At 44.4% G+C, this 20,048-nt stretch overlaps 1 protein-coding gene across 3 annotated transcripts in view; it reads right to left on the bottom strand.

The window, feature by feature from the left end:
• The window catches only part of zmiz1a (zinc finger, MIZ-type containing 1a), a 98,811-nt gene that overhangs the window by 31,025 nt on the left and 47,738 nt on the right, over window positions 1–20,048 (bottom strand). For all 3 annotated transcript variants that reach the window (XM_038737653.1, XM_038737651.1, XM_038737652.1), the window contains exon 3: window positions 1,802–1,910. In XM_038737653.1, coding sequence (XP_038593581.1) covers window positions 1,802–1,870 — 69 coding nt within the window. In that variant the 5' untranslated portion in view covers window positions 1,871–1,910. The remainder of the gene's footprint in view (window positions 1–1,801; window positions 1,911–20,048) is intronic.

Raw genomic sequence — 20,048 nt, 5'->3', positions numbered from 1 at the left:
TGTCACATAGTACCCGCCTGCGGAGAAAATCTCAGAGCGCTTCCAATGATATCATGAGCTTCAAGAGAGGCCTTGAGTGACTCATCTTTTTTGATGTGAAGATTGGCCATTTTAGAGTTGGCTGTGGCCTCTCACAGGGGTTTGACTGATGAGGACGAGAAGCACGGACAGTGAGAGAAAGTGAGAGATGCTCTTGTTGAGTGAGGGGGAGGAGAAGAGCCTGTTCTAGATGAGTGATATAATCTGGCATTATTGCTGCTTGATGGGAGGCGTATCAGCCGCCAGCGCGAGTGGAATCAGAACTAGCACAGCAGGGGCTGTCTGTCTAGATCTGAACTCACAGCTCCTCCTGCTGCAGTGCTCGCCACCAACTCTGGCTGACAACCTCGACTCTAGTGCGAGGGGGAGGACAGCAGAGTGAAATAGCTCCACTGAGTTTTGGGAGGAGGATATGGGGCCTGAGCTGTTCTTGTTATTGTTGCTGTTCAGGGTTAGATGAGGACATGAATGGGGAGGTTTGAGAGGGGGGGGGCAGTGATGGGGTTTCAGCAGACAAAGAGCCAGACGTTTGACAGATTGTCCTCTGCGAGATGATGGACTGACTTACCCCTTTGCAGGACAGCTGAGGACCAGGCTGTTCAGTGTCTACCTGGCTGCATGAAAAACATCATAACACCTGGCTCTCTGCCAGCAGCTTTCCCCAAGCCAAAACAACACCCGGAAGCAGAGCCGCCACAAGCTCACAGACTAACTCAGTGCCTTTGAAGTCTGGGTTACTACTAGTTCTATTAGAGCCAGAGTTGAGGAGTATATAAACCGAACTACAATTACTGCATTTATTAAGCTAGATGTGTCAACTCGTGCTATTTAGGGCTTATCATTGACGCCTGAAAAAATAAATGTGGAGGCTTTGTGAAGTGAGTAGTGTCAATTCCACCAATTTTTACTCATTTCAAGAAAAGCTGACATTTTGGAAATTAGGCTTTTGCAAGATTTTGATGTCAAGCGCATTGCTAAATGCAAAGTAGCAAAAAAAACTGCAGCAATAACAGCCTGTTTATATAAAGGTTCTTATAGTGGGTGTTCAGGAGTTCAGGTGGGGATGGGACTGCGGTGGAGTGGGGGGGGGGTTAACAGCAGGCACAGAGAAAAAGAATATGTTACCTCATAATCGCAAGCTCAAAGCCTTATCATTCACTGATTCACTGTAAGGCATGGTGTCATATGGATGTTGGGAGATATAAAGGATCACTCCCACATAGCATAAACAAATAAGCCCACAGCCTGCCAGCCAGCCAGCGAGTTCTTGTAGACTATTAATCACAGGCAGAGGCGGTAGCCCTAGGTTATGTCTGTCTGTCTGACTGTGTCTTTCTGTCTGTATCTGTCTACGAGGAGTCTCCTGAAAGCTGGCAGTCAAGGAAGCATTTAAGCTAAACCACAACAAGGGCCGGTATACGTCAAGAGTCAGGAACGTGATGTAAAGGAGCACATGACCAGGTCGGGGGAGGGTTTAGAGTCTGTTATGTTGCTAGCCTCTTTGAAGTCTCTTCTTGAGTTCACTGCCAGATTTGCCTCTCTCTCTCTCTCTCTCTATGACCCTGTGCAACATGATCTGTGTGACTGGAGCTAATGGCCAGAAAAACTGATGCCCATATAAGGTGCTGAGAGGAGAAAGAGTGTAGGAAAGGAGAGGAAATGCAGATTCTTGTGTCTTTGCCTCTAAAATCCATGCCTGCATAGTTCTGAAAGAAGTTAAAAGAAGACTAACAGGCTGCTACACACGGGTGTTTATACACACCTGTTTGATGCACTGCAGCCTGTCATTGGTCTGCTGGATGTGCCGGTCCATGGATGGTAACGTGTTCATCTTGATGTTTCTACCGAGACGCCATTAAAGCTTCTTTACTCTGTAAAAGAAGAGGAGGAGGACAGGTACATCTGTTAGGAACATGTTTTTGTCAGGTCGCCCATGTGAAGAGTTTATAAGTTCAAACAGCATTTTATCCGCTTCTCAACAAATTCTCAAACAGGGAAGCCAGTTTTTTTGGCAAATGCATGAAACTGAATTGTTCCACAGCAGCACCGTTAACGACAAACAGAAACATGATGAAACTGGAAGAACTGATTTATGTTACCTATGTGAGAAAAATCTGACACTAGCTGCAACTGAGAAAGACATCCAAGTGTTATCTCTCTTTGAAAGAAGCACACCTCACAGTCAAGGTTATCAGTGTGGCATAGACGACTAATTTATGTCCACATCTAACAGCAGATAAGGTTCAGCTGCACGGCGTCTCTTTTTCTGCGTACATCTTGTTCTGATCCAACAGTAGGCACAAACAACAAGAACAATTTCAGCCCCATGCTCACTACTCTGACCATCTAGGAAAAATGGGCTGAGGCTGGATTAATAGGTATCGTGCTGGCTGGCCAGCGAGGCCTCCGTTCCTCACCATCCCTCTGTGTTTATCTCCATCAGTGCTGGTCCGCCTCACATTCCTCCACACAAAAGGCGAACTGAGAAACCACAGGTGGGGGGTTGCAGGGCTCTAGAAAGCTGCTCAGTACTGATAAAGGGTCCCCCAAGATCCCCTGCTGTGACAAACAGAGCGAGAGAACGAATACGATATAAGCATAGTGCTCAGCCAAGGAGTTTTCATGTGTAATGCTCAGTCTGGTGGGCTTATCTTAGAAAGAGTATTGCAAGTATGCACACTCTTTTTCTGCATCATTCTCTCTTACACACATGCACACACACATGCAAGAGCATGTAAACACAAAAGCTTGAATTCTTCACTTTGATTAAGCGTAAAAGTGAAACTTCAAAGGAGCACCTTGAGAATAAGAGTGTATTACTAATCCTCTGAGCTTAAGCATTACCAAAGTAGAATTACCTGGAGTGCACTTGCAAAACGTCTTAAACATCAGCGGATACCTTGCCGGCATGAGTAAGGGGGAATTCTGGAGGAAATGTGGTCAAACAGTGGGCAGCCAAATGTCTGTTGTCAGGTTACATGGACATGATGCTGCAGTGGTTGCTGACTGTCTGTGAAAAGTCCCTACAAAACAGCTAACTTTACATGGAGGGCACAAAGCCACTCTGACCACACAAAACCATAACTTTGGGTGGCCTAATTCTGCTGTGCTGTGTCTCCCAGAATCCAGCAGATGTCTCCCTCTCCTGCTGCTAACCAGCATGTCTCTTTCACACACTACACCCCTCAGCAAGTGGTCCAGAGAGGGCTCCTTTAAGCCCTGACAAGTGCTACAAATCCCCTTCAGCAGCCAGGCAGCTCCATGGACCGCTAACAGGGCACACTCCAGCCCAGCGCTGGCCGTCTGACCTTGTGGCTATTGATTAACTGTTTCTCCTCCAGCTCCCCTTCCCACAGCTAAGACCCAAGGAGGGAGGAGGAGGGTTGAGAAATCTGCCTCTTTTACCCAATAATCTCTTCTTTTTTTCCACCTCCTTCCCTCTGTTGTGCTTTCACAAGGTCCAACACACACACACACACACACACACACACACACACACCACCTCCTCCTCCCACAAACGGGCAGTGCTTTTGTTAGTTGATGAAAAGACAGGCCCTCAGGTTCTGAAAAAGGGAAATGAGTGAGGTGGAAATGCGACTGGCCGGCCTGGCTGTGTTCAGTCGGTGCCGCTGTAACTGAGATAAGAAGTCAGTCCACCTGACTGACTGACAGACACTTCAGCACCACAGCCCCTGTTCAGGGGGAAAATGGGTTGCATAACACATGATGCTTCAGTGGAAACATGGCAGAAGTCCTCCTCCTGCCCTACATCCTCATCCCTCCCTGTTTACTTTCAAAATAAAACAGTAATCTGTCAACTCATCATAGGAATGGAAACAACAGACTCTTTTAGATTTTTTTGGCTACTGCTGTCGTTCTTTGAGCATGCACATGCTGAAGACAGGGCCCGCTTAATCTTTATTGTCTTCCAAACATCTTAATCAGCTCCACTCAGCACTGCTTACCAGAGGTGCAAAGCAAAGGATTACACATCCAATTATGCTGTACATATTACAACCTCCCTTTAAACAGCAGTGGGAGGAAGCTGCAATGAATCAGAGCAGAGTAACAAACCACAAATAATACTAACACCTGAGGAAGCTTCTGTTTCTTTTTCTCACTGTCTGAAGCACAAGACACACACACACACACACACACACACACTCTCACGTTTTGTTTCCCTTTTCTCTCTTCCCTGGGCAACACAAGCTGGGGGAAGTGGGGCAAGAAATAAGTGCTCAGAAACAAAAGCAGAGTAATATGAAAAGCACTGGAGTATGGCAGGAAGGGGTGCAAGAAGGGCCAGACTCAGGAGGGAAAAAGAGATACAGAGAAAGAGAAAGATTGTTGAAATTATCTCTTCATCATTAGCAGCACCTCCCCACACACACACACTCATTCATGTGCGCACACACACGTAGCGTATGATCACTCATAGCATGAGTGATTTCTCATTTCAGACAAATGACTACCACCTTTGTCAAGTGCTGCTTGCTTTATAAATGTGATTAGTCACATGGAAGTGGCTACACAGAAGCTCATACTGCAGCCCGATACTGTGCATTGGGCAATATGGTTGGAATCACTGACAAGATATTAGTATGGGTAACTTCCAACATCAAGATATATATATTATCAAGACAAATCATATATGTACAAAACCACCTATAATATTGTCAGACAATTCTTATCAATCTAATTGAATTCTAAATAGAGGGTATGCGCATGACATCACAGAACGTAGTTAAGCTCACTAAGTGGCAGAAAGACGAGCAGAAGTGTTAGCTTGAATCAGCTAAAACACAAACAACACATCTAAAATGGGAAAGAGCTGGAACGCTGGTTCTTTGGTAAGCAGTAAGGATCACTGTTGAGTCCGTCTGCCTTTAATTTGAGCAAATAATCACTTGTTTTACTTCCGGTTTGCTAAAAGCAGCCATGGTAAACAGATGTTTTGCCACTCAGTCCAGTGTGCTCCAGAAGGGGAAGTGACATCAATGCATACCCTCTATACTTAATTTGTCCCTTTCACATAATTCATTTACAGGCATAAAACATATACAAATACATCTAAAAATACAAATCTGACAATGTTAAAGTAGAGATGAAATACACAAGGGTTATGGGCAATGGCCAATCCACAGCTGGCCAACAATATAAAAAACCAAGAAGGCACAAAAAGTGCATCTATCAATCTATACACAAGGCTGGCTTCCGGCGTCGCCAGCAGACATTCGAATAACTGATATCCAGGCCAAGACTTCCTCTTCTGTGTGACGGTCACTGTCTACAGTTCAATTAGCAATCCCGGAACCCACCAGCGATCGTCTGATGACAATCTGAATGGAGCACTGCAGCCTGGATCTTGACAGCATCAGCTTAAAGTAGTCACAGAGGACATGTTGAGAATCGTATATATGTATTTTTTAATTTTTTAAGGATGTGTACATTTTTAAGGTTATGCTGCAGTTTGAATGGGGTTCACAGGCCCTGGAGGGTTTCATGCAATACTGTGGAAAATAGCATATTTTGGTGGTGTTTTAATTCTTAATCTTCTTATCCTCAGTCTATCATATATGTAAAGTGTAGAGGGCAACTGGTGAAGTCTGGCCACACATTATGTTCATTATACAGCAATGGTCTGACAAAGGAGAACATAGCTGTAACTCCTGTTCTCTAGGCACAATAGGGGGTCTTCTCTCCTGCTCCTCATCTTGAGTTATATGGCCAGAGCTTTTCTTTCTCTCACTACTATGTGCCTTTTGCTTCCCTTTTCTATAGCCCTCAGACATCATTAGAGCCACCCAGCATGCGACTCCTTTCCACCACCTTCAATTTTCCGTTCTATCATTTTCCTCTCCCCCGTCCCTCATATCTCAACCCTCCTGCCACTCTTCCTCCCTCCCTCCCTCCTCCTTCTCCTTCCTGGGGCCCCGTGCGGGAGCTGCCATAACAGGAGGTGGAATGGATTCATTTGCTCTAATGTGGTTTGGGCTGCAGCGTGGCACGGCACTGAGCGACACTTTCTCCCAGTGCACAGAGCATCTCTCCCTCTCTTTCTCTCTTTCTGTCTGCAGTTCATGTGTTTTCAAACAGGCCAATCAACACCACTCAGCTGTGCTGGCCGCTCTCTCCCTCCCACAATCTCTGCTCTCAGTGTGTCTGTAAAAAGCCACCAGCCCTTTCTCACACACACTATTATCTCTAGTGGCAAACTCCCATAGCCAGACAGTCCCTCTTTGCTCTTATTACCTTTATTTTCTCTGGTCCCCACCACTCTGTCCTCAGCTACCACTTCTTCATTTTCTTCTTCCAACATCATATGTCTGTCTTTCTGCCTTGTTTTGTTCTTTGCATTATTTTGCTAATCCTCGCCTCCACTAATCTCCCCCTCTCCTTTTCCCTCCCAGCAAAGCCAACTACTGGTCATATCGTTCCCTCCGGCCTTTTTAAAACTCAACCCTCTCCACAGCATCAAAACCACCAGCCTCTATAAAAATTGGAAATGACTTGCTCCCAGGGGAGGAAAATATAAACTCTAAATGTTGCTGTTTGTTTAATGTGACAACCACAGTAGCACCGGGCAGCTATGTGACACACAACACTACAATGCAAACAGCTGTGATGTGGGGATATGCGAGCTGCTCTGTTCCTGTCTATAAATATGGAGCTTCAGTTGTGGAGTATTGCAGGTATGTGACACCAGATACCCCCGGGAGCAGCCGATTATTTCACCACACAATATGTGAGATCATAACGGTGCACCATGTACTAAGTAAGCACATGGGTACCTTCTCTTTGAGCAAATACTACACATTTGGGTTTCAATTTGGGATTGGCAACATCCTAAGACTTCAGTATTACAATATTTGGAACTGAATGTGTTGACAAAAACAGCGGACAATATTTTGGGGATGATTTTGCTTTTGACACAATCCCACAGAGATGCTTACACATACGCACAAGATATTAAGACTGAAGATTACATTCACAAGACAACTAAATTATTTTCACAATCAATAAACCTATTGATTAGTTTTGTTGATTATTTCATTCGTCCTTTAGTCTATAAGATATCTAGTCTTACATAATGTCTTCATGTTGCTTGTTTTGTGTAACAGTCGAAAGTCACGGTATCACATTAACAGTGCTACAAAAGCAACAAATTGTCATATTTGAGAAGCTAGTACCAGCATTTTCTCTTGATTCATGACTCTTAATAGATAATCGAAACCACTGAGTACATTTCTGTTGTTCAAATTATATTTCCCTCAGGAGTTGAACAAAAAGGAGAGTAAATATTGGACATTCACCTTGTGGCCAGAAACATGACTAATAAATGCTAAATGCTAATGTTGCTCTGTGCTGGCTGGGTGTGTAAATAAACAACTGTTTGATAAAAAGTTTGCCAAATCAACTTAAAAGGAACCCTTTCTGATGTCAGATTAGGGGGCTGTGTACGACAATTTCTTTCACTTCCCGGGATCAACACTCACTCCTACTTCACGCCGTGATTGGCCAGCTGCGGAGGTGAGAAAGGAGCCAGGGCTTGAACTTCTCCCTCAAGATCTCTTTTTTCATTCTTGACAACTTGACAACTAGTTCTGTAATTTCTCATGTGACGAACCGAGTGCAACTCTATCAATGTCTTCCAGGAGAGACTGTCTGACAATAAGCGAAACGACATTGAGTCTCTATGACTGTCCCTCCGTGTTCCAGGGTGGCCGCCCAGGACGACAACACTGTTGGTTTCCGATGTGGTCGAACAACATGTCGTATGAACTACTTCTGTTCAACTTCAACCCGACCCGTGAGCTCTACAGCGTTATAACCACAATGAAAACCCCAGGTGACGCCTTATCACGCATGTATCATAGAACAATATTTGATCAAAATATAATTCAGCTCTAGTGACAGTAGACATTGTCTCAATCGCATTAATAGGGAGAGGCCATCTATCTAACCATGAGATGCGAAATCAGGTCATCCATGAGGAGAAAGGAGCGCTTGAGCATCACATGATGAATGAATGAACTCCTTATTCCATAGAATGTTCCAGTTGCTGAGGACTATAAATACCAGCTGGGGATGATTGTATGTCCTGGCTGCCACATACGATTTTCCACTGTCACGAAAGGCAAGATTCTATCACTCGTGATGCACAACGGAAGAAGCAAGTGTGTGCGAGTGTGTGTGTGTGTGTGAGGAGAGCACATGGCCGATGTGTAGCCTTTATCAATGTAACAGGCCATCACAGGACTGCCTGGAATACTGAGCCCTTTCACTGAAAGAGCATAAATCTCATAAGCTTTATTAAGTGGAATAACAGCAGTCTAGTACATTTTAATAAGAAATATGCGATAGCAGATGTCAGTGTATCTGTGCAGAGGAGAGGAGAGGAGAGTGATTGACAGTGCAGTCTGAAAGGCTTGTGTAAAGCTAACCTTATGGGCCTGACTCCAGCAGAGCTGTTAGCTCACACGCCGCCCCCTGTGACTGCTGAATGGGTAAACTGACAAATTCCATGTCCTTCGGTTTCAGCACCGGCAAACTGCTGACCCAAATGCAATTAAACAACATCCACTGGGGTGAGTGTAACACATCAATGTACGGCAGCATATGAATGTGTGTGTGTGTGTGATAGTCTAACTGAGGAGAGCATGATGATGAAGTGTGTGCAGGAAAGAGAAACAGAGAGACAGGGGCAAAGGGTGAGACTTAGAAAAAGAGAGTGTGATTCAATCTGCTCAGTAAGCCATGAAATGGTATTGGTGTCATTAGGGAGAGCAAAAATATATCTGTGCCAGTCTGCCCTCCACCCCCCCTTGTCTTTGACACACCAAAAGCACAATACTTACTAAAAAAGCAACCGGCCCAGCCTCTCTGCGCTTGGTGGAACAAAGCGTCCTACAGGGCTGCAGCTCCTGCAGAATAACCTTTACTTCTCCCTCTGAACTTTTAAGGGACAAGTTCAATTAAGCCATTTAAAAAAAACTATTCTTCAGCATATTCAAATTTCAATTACAAATCAGACTGAGGTGATATAATACACAGAGAACAGCCAGTACTGTAAAGTATAGAACAGAACGTGTCATTTACTGAAAGACTCAACAAAAAGGTTATTAGACAGCTGTGAAAGATTCAGTCACTTTATTATTATTTATGTAACAGCTTTCTTCAAGAAGAATATGGGATGATGGCATCTACAGACAATATCTAAATTCAGCTCAAAAATGCTTTTGAAATTGGTTCAATCAGGCTAATGTTCTGCCATATAGCTATATGTAAGCTTTAATTGATGATAGGCAGTGGTTGAATACTCTTTACTCACCACCTAGCCTGAGTTTCTGTCATCTAAGAAGAGGTATATATAACTAAGATATTCAAATGTTTATCTAAAAACCTTACAAAATCCTTATTGATTTTTCCACCACCCTGCCTACATTAGAGTGCCCCTCGAGTCAGCACAGGATAAGGGACTTGTTCAAGGGCACCAGAACAAGACTAGTGTTTGCCAGTGCACGCACCAGGTCCTCTGATAGAAGAACAGTCTGCGTAACCAGCGATGCAACAAATACAAACACATCTCGTTTTTTCAAGCTTTGCCCGCTGAAATCTTTTGGCAGTGGATTTTTACTCAAACGGCTAAATAACCTTAGAGACAGCGAGACCTTCCTACATGGGTAGAGGGGAGAACGATGCACTCATTCATCTTGCTGTGTATGTGTGTGTCTTTGTTCCGCACTGTGTGTTAGAGTGAGGTTATGAGTAGCAAAGAACACAAAACATCTACTTGCTGTGAAAATGAAACAGCCTAATGGTGTACACAGAGCACCAGTTTCATTCACTGAAGGGACAATCCACACAGGTACTATTTGGCACAGTGAGCACAAAAAAAAACAGTGTTGAAAGGCTAATGTGCTTCACTGCAGTTTTCACAAAACACTCTTTTAGAGCTACAAAGCACTCCACTAGTGTGTGTGTGTGTATGTGTTTATTTGTGATCTTAAGCAGCGTTCCACAAAGTCCATCCTATCAGCTTATCGTCACGCATGCATGTGTGCGTAACATGTTGAAATGATGTTTGACATGTAAGGCAGACAGAGAAACACACATCTTCAAGCCTCAAGAGTTTTAATGTGTGTATTTGTACTCGGGTATGCTTTCTCTCCAAAATGTTATTCTACTGCGGATCTGCTTGTGAGATTCAAGGTATGAAGAAAGGGAGTGGAGGAGGACGAGACAGACAAATAGATGGGAAGGAGAGAGGGAGAGAGAATAACACTCACATACAACATATTACATGTCGTTGGAGGCAGGGAGCGACATGCAGGGAGAGATAGGGGGAAATGGTTGCAGAGCAGGAGAGAGGGATGGCGAGAGGTCATCCCTGGGTAATTTGTTTTGGTCCACTCAGAGCGTAGACACACAGGGAGCAGGTAAACCAATTACAGTGTGACATGAATCACTAAGACCTACAGACAGCCACGCAGCCAGCCAGCCAGAGCAGCCAAACAGCTGACTGCGTGCACGCTGTCTCTTTCCCTAAATGCTGGTCAATCACAAGCCACAGCCATCGCTCCTCCCTTGACCATGATTGCACATCTGGAGGAAAGTGATGATAGAAAACAAACACACATTTCCCCAGATTTCGCTGAGAGATCCTGCAAAGCCCGGCTTGCTTTTTTAAAGTTTATCTTCAATGGATCTGGATGTTCTTCTAAAGAAAACACTTCACAGTGTCTGCTGGGAAACATTGTGGATTGACTCCCAACACAAAAACTGAATATATGCAATGACTATGCGACAACTGCAACTTCGATGATGGCCTCTTGTGCGATAAATCAAATCTAATCTGACAGTATGTGTCCTCATCTCCATCCCATTTTCATACCGCAAACAATGATGACAATGATACGCCTCTTTTGAAGAGGCGTGAGGTTGGATGTCAGATCCCAATGGATGTCAAAGCCAAGCCAAATACTCCAGGGGGAGGTTATAAGTATTTACATGACAAAGACTTAAGCAATTACTTTAATTTCCTTAATCGCCCGACTGCTGTCAAAACGTTGTCGTGTCAGGCCTCAGTCACATTAACGCTACTGGCTATATCACAGAGAAGCAGGAAACAACTTGTAAATAAACAATCATCTACGTCCCTTCCTCTGTGGCAACAGCCCTAATCCTCGAGTTGATGCTAAACTGACAGGAGCGTCATGAAAATCCACCCAGCATAGAGAGGGAAGAGAATGAAGTTGACAAGGAGCAGGATTGGACTGGATTAGATATCGCCTTGGCACTTGGTTTCATTTGATGTGGCTTTGGTGGCCGTTGTAGATTCAGGAGGGGTAAATATTTGATGACGGGCGTTTCGGTGTCGGGCTTGCTGCTGCCAGGGGCTGATCTAAGGGAGCGACTAATAGAGACAGCAGCAGGCAGGTTGTCGATCACCACTGGGGCACTGGCTGAGCAGAAGTGGCTGGAGAGCGGAGCCTCTCGCCCCCTCAATATGTTTACCAAAGCACCGGGTCTTCTAATGTTAGCTCAGCAGGTGAAGATAGCTCTCCCCTTGACTGTACATCAGTATGCACTCTCATGCATTTACAAACATACACACACACAACACAGACACACACACACACACACACACACACACACACACACACAGAGTACCAGTGGGGCTGCAGTGAGACACAGTTGGAAGAGATTTCCTAAGATGTTAAATCTACCATCTTGCCGCCCCTTGAAATTAATAAGGGCCTCTGAACTGCTCTCTGAGAGCCACTAACTGGCCATTTGCTCTGTCTGGCTCCACTGGAAAAGGCACTCCCTGCTTTCCTCTCACGAACCCTTCGCTCTTTTTCTCCATTTCTATCCATCGCACCCACTCCTCTCTTTCCTCTCCGTCTGTTTCACCCACAATTTCCTATTTTTCTTCCCTCCAACTCTATTGTCTTCCATCCATCTCCACCCTCCTCATCTCAGTCCCCTCTCTCCTCTCTTTCCACCCCCCCCCCCCCCCCCACCACCTCCACCTCCTCTTTTCTTTTCTCTCTCTCTCTCTCCATTACTCTGGCCCTAAAACCAGCCCCACGGCCGCCCGCTTGTGCTCACTCAGATGGCTGTTACCATGACAACCCTGTTCTTTCAGCTCTTGCAAAATAATGAAGACAATGTGTTTTCCATTTAGATGAGTTTTCTGGCGCAGCGGGGAGATATGGAGTGTCCATCTTGCCTCCTCTTTCTCTGCGGAGGAAATGTAATAAAAAAAGGGTTTCTAACCTCTCTCTCTCTCTGACACTCCTTCGCTCTGCCTCTCTCCCTCTCTACACACTTGCGCACACACACAGGTTAGGGTGCTGTGTAAGCCAGCTGGGTGGTAAAGTGAGCTCAGTGTTTTAACCACAGTGGAGAGAATATGTGCAAAATCCAATGTCTGGCTGGTATTGCAACAAAGCATCATCTGCATCGTTCTGTTTTTGCTTCCGCAGTGTCACCTCAATGGGACAGAACTGACTGACAGGCAGAGATGGGCCTTTGCTCATTAAAAAATACTGCAATAAAATCACATTGGCCAACTTGTCTGTGATAGATTACAAAGTCCTGCACCCTGTTGTCAAATCAAAGCCCTGACAATGATAAACTGTGAACATTTCAAGTCTTATTTAGAGTTTTTGGGACTCATCGATGATATTTTCACAGCATAATGCTCCAGTGCGGGAATAAATGCCACGCCAACTAAAATTAATGGAAAGAGCTTTCTTTCTTTCTCTCACTGGTGTGGATTTATTAGCTTGCACAGCACACGAAGGGAACGGCAATCCAACCACCTGTTGGACTAAGAAAATTAACATTTACGCTGCTCTGACAGATAATTCAGTTACAACATCCTGGCATTTTTACCCAGGAGTTCATTTTCTATTATTATTATTGCTTCATCTCTTGATCTAATGGCGGCAGTGTTGCAGTAAAAAGCTTTGAATGTGAAAAAAGTAGACTTTTCATGAGACTTGAAAATTCGTCTCAATTTAAAGGTGAAATACTGATTGAATAGATTGTGTTCATGTACACTGCTAGGACTTTGCAAAGTCTTATAACATGCCTACATTTAAAAGTTGAGGCAGCTGATCTGCATAGGTCAGGACTTGGTTTTCTGGATTGTACACTGTGCGCTGTATTGCTCCTTTGGGAAAATATACAGCCTTCTGCCCGTGAAAAAGAAGAGACACATATGAGCGAAATAGAGAGAGGGAGCAGTATAATATGTGTATGCCTGCGTGTTTACAGTGGAAATAGTGAGTCTGGGACATTTTCTTTGGGTCTCTTTTCCAGTGTTTATGGAGAGCGGTGAGGAACAACACTTCCTGAGAGGAAAGCCAGTTTTCCGAGCCCAAACCCTCTTCCAAGCCCTGCAGACGGGGAACACTCTGTCTCCAATTTATGTTTTCCACACAGTGCTGCGTAAACACGAATAAATGGTGTGCATGTGCATGGGTGTGTTTCAGATAATACACACACACACACACACACACACAAAACAAAGGCAGACAGGCAGACTAATCACGGACAAATGAGCCAAAACATCTCAGAACGCGGTGATAGCCCGGCGCTCCCAGTGTTCACCAGTTGTAATAAGCTTTTCTCCTGAAGAAGCTGCTACAAGAAGATGACATAAAGAGGGTCAAGCGTCATCTAAAGCCCACTCTACTGACCTCCTTCAACTCCTCTGCCTCTTCCCGGCCAGTACCGGTGACAAAGGGATTTAAAAAGAAAGCTGGGAGGAGATTCTGTATTACTCTCCTTCTCACTGTCCCCCCCCCCCCCCCCGCTCATTCTTAATTACCTCCAGATCAGACTATTAATGAAGTCAGTCTCATTTTAACACCTACAGGGAGGGAAAGAGGGCTTTCCTCAGTGAACTTATCAAATCAAATCCGGCTCCTGGCCTTGACAGGTTTTGAGGCCAAGGAAAATGACATGCTAAAGGGGTGATATTTTTTTAAAAGCAGCAAAATTGATGCAGCAGAGCCAGTATTTTTAATTTTCAAGCATTCTGCTTCCTTGTTAAAACCTGGCGCTTACATTACCCACAATGCAACTCAACCACTGACAGTTCAGTCAGAGATTGTGTGTTATGCTAGTAGCAGCTTATGTAGCCAAGCTGTTAGATTCAAGTAGAGATGAGAAGCGGGCTACAGAGGTCTGGTAAGCTCACGTCTTTCTAACTACAAGCATCCAGATTTTCTTCATTTTCCAACTTGTAGTCCTCAGACCCAACTGACATTGACACGAGTGACATCTCTTGAGTAAAACTCCCTCTAGAGCACATATACAGTAGTACTCCCCAAGATCTGATTTTGATATGTAAAATCAATGAAACCAATGAATGTTTGGCATTTTCACTTGACAAATAAGGTTACTTAAACGATTAATCGATTTTCAAAATTGTTGTTAATTAAATTTCTGTCCCCTGGCTGAGCGACTCGCTAATCATTTCAGCACTAAAGCTTATTTCAAAGCTCTGCAGAACTAGCAGAGCAAGTTCCTTAGCTGTTTGTTTGAAGATGTTGGGGCATAATGTATCATCTATCAGCTCTGTGCTGAAGCACAGGGAGGTGGTGACAGCTCGCTATGTGTGCTGATATACATTTAAACAAACCTAATCATCAGCTACAGAAACAGCATCACCTTCTGTTCTCTACTTGCCTGCTGCGTGATAAAACTACCTGTGTTTGATCCTCAAAGGGTACACCGCCAGCGATGCACATACAAACGTGTGTACAAATACAAGGTGGGGGTTGTATATTATATAGTGCCATAGTATACAGAAATGGCAGCCTTTTGATGAGCAGGTTGCCCGTATGGGGGCTTTAAAGTGCTTCAGTGATGCAGTTGCTTCCCACATCCATCCATATTTGATGTACAGCATGTGGCGGGAAACTCTGTGCTCCTGGCGCTATGATCTTCTGATGTATGACGGCATGATGTGCACTGTAATAGTCCCATCTATGTTTACACATGTGAGCCCATGTGTGTGCGTTTTTTGTCTGTGCGTGTGCTCAAATGTGTGCCTCTCTTTGTGATACCATTGTGCCTGCTGACGACACGTGCACACACAAATCCCAACAGATCAAAACACTGCCCTCCATCAAATCCAGTGAAAAGCCCGTTTTATGGTGATCTGGTGTGAAGACAACAGGCAGCTGGACAGGGAGATGGGAGAGAGAGAGAGAGAAAGAGAGAGAGAGAGAGAGAGAGAGAAAGAGAGAGAGAGAGAGAGAGGGAGAGGTGAGGAGTGGGAGTGGTTGAGGTAGTGAGGCAAACGGGGAGTGGCTGACTGCAGGGGCTTTTATTACCAGCCATTGTAAAGGAGCTAGGTGGGATAATTGGCCTCCTAAGCTCAGTGCGCAGCATGCATTTTTAATGAGCCCACACTGTTGCTCATTTAATATATAGGCAAGAGATTACAGATAAGGAAGAAATGCTGCTGATTATAGAGAAGGGGGCTACTGTTTAATTATTTCTTTGTTTGGGCATCTATTGTTAATGTTATTAGTAGTTTGTTGCATAATTGCTGTATAAATACCTTATCATGCCAGAAAGACTTTTTCTGAATCAACTGATACATGATGCTGTATGTGCAGATTTGGTTGCATGCAAATCCAAAGTATATGGTTATTTCAAGTACCTACAGAGATACAGAATGTACAGTTATGCTGTTGTGTTGTTGCATTGATTCGATGTCTCCAGTAGGGCTGGGCAATCATTCAAATGTAGACTTTGCTGCTGTCCAAATAAATGATTTTGAGAAAGTTGTAATTTAAAACAAACAAAATAAATTTTTGTTGTCATTTTTATGTTTTCGTTGTGCACATAAGCGCGTGGACTCAGTCAAACACAGTTGATTTCTTTGAACATGATGTTATACTAAAATACTGGATGCCACTATTGGAAAAATAAGGTTGATATTGATTTTAGCGCTGCATTGTCATTATCGATCATTTTCCTCAATTTATAAATCCATCGTTTTGTCAATAAAATGTCAGAAAATACTAAAAAAAAACTTTCCATCACAAGAGCCCAGAGCCCTTCTTTAAATCTTTAAATAGCTTGTTTGTCTAACCAACCGTCCCAAACCCCAAGATATTAATTTTAATTAATTAACTAATCGTTTCAGCTCTAATTAATTTCAACCATATGACCAACCCTTGCCTCCTGCTCTTACAGGGTGACAGCAGACATACACAAACAAACAAAAACATTTTTTTTTAATCATATTAACAGAGAGGAAGGGTTACCCACTATGGACATGAGAGGATGACTGAATCTCACCAGTGACTAATTAATTCCCTAAAAGACAAATCAAGGACTGAGATCTACACACTCCTATTCACTGAATCCATCAATTCACTGCCAGTAAGCCGGCAACTCAGAGGCCAACCCTCCTCAGCCAGACGCTGTGGGGAAGTACAGTTAGCGAATAAAACCCACACCAGCTCCAGCCAAGACTTGTGACCCGTCAAAGCACCTCGTAATGTTCTTAGTGACCTCAAAGAGGAACCCTTCGCATTACAGCAGTCTCAGGCGGGCATTAGAGGGCTGTGCCGACCAGGAAGTTAAGAGGCTGGTGGCAGGGGGCAGAAGCACCCGAGTTTAAGTGAATTAAGAAAACTAAGTCGTGTTTAGACCCGGCATGAGTCCATCTCTCCTTGTTGGAGGGCCGAGTGCCTGGGTTGCCACCTCGTAATAGCATTAAACACCTCCCAAAGTGATGTTTGGGAGTGAGTGCACTACAACCCAGAGGCCGTGAAAGGGCCGCGTACAATAGAGGACTGCAGTTGGACTTGGAACAAAAAGTGGTTTGGACGAAGGGGGGTAGATAAAAGAGGGGTGGCAGGAGGGATAAAGAGAGGAGAGGAGGCAGAGAGGTGAGGTGACAGGTGGAAGGAGGTTGATTAATGATGGGTCTTCTAGCCTCTCTCTCTCTCTCTCTCTCTCTCTCTCTGTCTCTCTCCCCCCACTGTCGTACAGTGCTTCCTTTAGGGACCCCACAGACCTCCTCCAGCATCCTGCTCCAAAGCCCTCCACGAGCTCTCCAGTCTGGGTCCATCCATCAACCCCGCAGCCCCTTCCTGAATGCATGAAGTAGGCAGCCACAATAGAGGACCCCACTCCCCTCTGAAGTAACTCTGACACTGCCTGTTAACAAAGCCCCTGTCTGCTCTCTCTGTCTTCTCTCCAGTAGGGTTGCAACTAACAATTATTTTCATCACTGACTAATTGTTTAGTCTATAAAATGTCACATATCCTGCAATGGACTGGCGACCTGTCCAGGATGTACCCCGCCTTTCGCCCGATGTCAGCTGGGATTGGCTCCAGCCCCCCGCGATCCTGTACGCAGGATAAGCGGTTGACGATCCATGGATGGACAAAACATTGAAAATAATAATAATAATAATAATAATAAGTAGGACTTGTTCATTTGAAATGTTTGATACCTGTGCTGATACAAGTTCTGGTACTTTTTTAAATGCAAAAACCATGTTTTTATACAAACCACTTTTTATATTTAACAAAAGAAGGTCTCAAATGTAAAATGTTTTAACATAAGCAACCATACAAGAGCTTAAATGAGAAAGCAGTCACTAGCTTTAAATACAAATTTTTGTTTATACTGTAGTCTGTCAGGGTGGTTAAAAAAGGTACGTAGTCATCCGGCCATATTTGTTCCTTTTGATGCGAGTACAAAAGCTAGGCTAGCGGATGTAAGCTTGCCCCCACCTCTACCTCCACCTCCACCTCACACCAGCGGCCAATCCTCTCCTCTGACTGAGCAACACACATAAACGGAGACGCAGGGAGCCGAGCATAAACATCTGGATCATACAAATGAATTCTACTTTCTGACGGCCGGCGCTAATCTACCACCTCCCCTCCTCCTCCCGCCGCCACCTATAATCTCTGACAGAGACAGACAGTGAGCAAGAGAGAGTTTAGGACAGAGAGAGAGAGAGAGAGAGATAGACACACACACTTGCATAAGCCTGACAATAGGCTTGATCTTTTCCCCGTGCCTGAAACAAAATGGACTGCTCACTGGCTAAATAAATACTTGTTGGCCACTCTTTGCTAATGCTACTCAACACAATGGAAGACGGAGGATTTTTCAATCACACTCTGGGCTGCCTTGTTTGATTTGCTGGCACAGCACAGAGTACAGCACAGAGTATATAGCAGAAGAAATAATAAACTTTGCAGTGCAATGAAAGCTGCTGCAGCATAGGTCTCATGCAACACGCTGTGAATGGGAAAACGCGCGGCAAGACCCATATTTCCTCCAATTAAGTGTAACTGACTTGTAATTTAGGCCAATCTCCTGTGAGTTTGTCTGTGTACAGTCCACAGTGGTGAAAGGGGAGTGGATATAAAGATGAGGCGTATGTGTCTTGTGTGCTACAATATATGCTTTGTATTCATTGCAGATAACAGGAGGCTGTTGGAGGAGAGAAAACAGCAGCGATTGATTTTGTGTGCTGGGCAGGCGTTTCTCCATTCCAGAGTCTGGTCGATACACACACCTAGAGCATGGAGCACTGGGGTGGTGGTGGTGTGGGGGGGGGGGGTGTTATACACCACTCTGGACACACAGTCAGCGGTGAGTGGACACGAGGTCTGTCAGGTAATCACAGCTATCTTATTACCCGCCGGCACATTCACAAACACCTACACACACGCATGATCAGAGGCAAATACCACCACTTTGGAAGCGCAGGCCTGCAAAATGAACAAATGGACTCAATAAGGCAATTTCTTTACTGTGAGTATAGGGCAGGCGAGGGTGGGGACATGTTTCAGCATTAAATCCTTCATCAAGTAGCCGGCAAATCAAACATTGATTTCCATGAGCCACTGTGCCAGGGGCAATAAGGATCTCCCTCATCAACTGAGGCAGCGGTGGCCACACACACACACACACACACACACACACACCAATAAGTACACAAACATGCCGCCAGCAGGCACTAAATGAACTTTACGTCAAATAGTAATTGCCGCAATCTGAATAGGAAAAACATTTGCGAGGCTATTCTGTTTGTGGTTGGCCTGGTTTAGAGCCAGAGGGAAACACCGGTCAGCTTTGATCAGAGATGCCCTACCCAGGCTGGACATGTGGCCATTAGAGGGACACACTGACAAATATGAGCTCAACTCATGCTTGCTGTTTGATGAGACAGAGAAAAAAAATAAGAGTGCTTTTACTAGTATTGCTTCAGTTGAGTTTTTCTTTACTGGCAACGACACCTTTTCCACACAAGTTGTCGATATTTTCATCAGTGTCCTGTGAAATCAAATGTTTAGTCAGCCGAAGAGCTTTTCTTAACAAACTCTTTTTACTGCACAAAGTTGTTGTAAAGTGCTAGTTACTTGATGAATACCACCTGTTCATGAGCAGGTGCGTGCTCTTGAGACTTGACCGTTAGCATAATTGACACCCATATGTTTTTATAAGGCTACCTGTTCTGGTCTATTTGTAGGGAAAACATCATTCACAAAAATGTCAACCTAGAGTAAAAAGCAAAAGATAACACTGCAGTGCTTGAATTCCCGCTGTAAGAAATCAGCAGACAAATAAAAAGAACAAAGTCAGTAGTAGCATTAGAGGACACAAAAAAGGTGGAAATAGATTATAAACAGACTTGTTTGTACGAGTGGTTCTTGCTTGAGGCCCGCTGTCATTTGCTATGAAAAAAATGTCACTAATCCTTCTGTCAAACCTGGAGATATAACAGCACTGATGCCTATCAATAAACCATTTACACAACATCCAGAATGACACACTTTTATGTTAAGAGCATCAAGCTGAAAAAGTCCCAACCTGACTCAAACTCCACCGAGCACACTAGGTCACTCTCGAACCAGCTCGCTCCCATGAAATTAAACGGTTGTGACATTTTCAGCTGTTGGCTGAAAGCCAGTCAGAGACAGAGGATGACGAACAGGCACACACA

The sequence above is a fragment of the Micropterus salmoides genome, unplaced genomic scaffold, assembly GCF_014851395.1.
Source record: "Micropterus salmoides isolate LMB-PRFRI ecotype aquatic unplaced genomic scaffold, ASM1485139v1 Ms_hic_scaffold_22, whole genome shotgun sequence".
Classification (NCBI taxonomy): domain Eukaryota; kingdom Metazoa; phylum Chordata; class Actinopteri; order Centrarchiformes; family Centrarchidae; genus Micropterus; species Micropterus salmoides.
The sequence above is the reverse complement of the archived record's forward strand: the minus strand, read 5'-3'. Positions and strand labels throughout refer to the sequence as shown.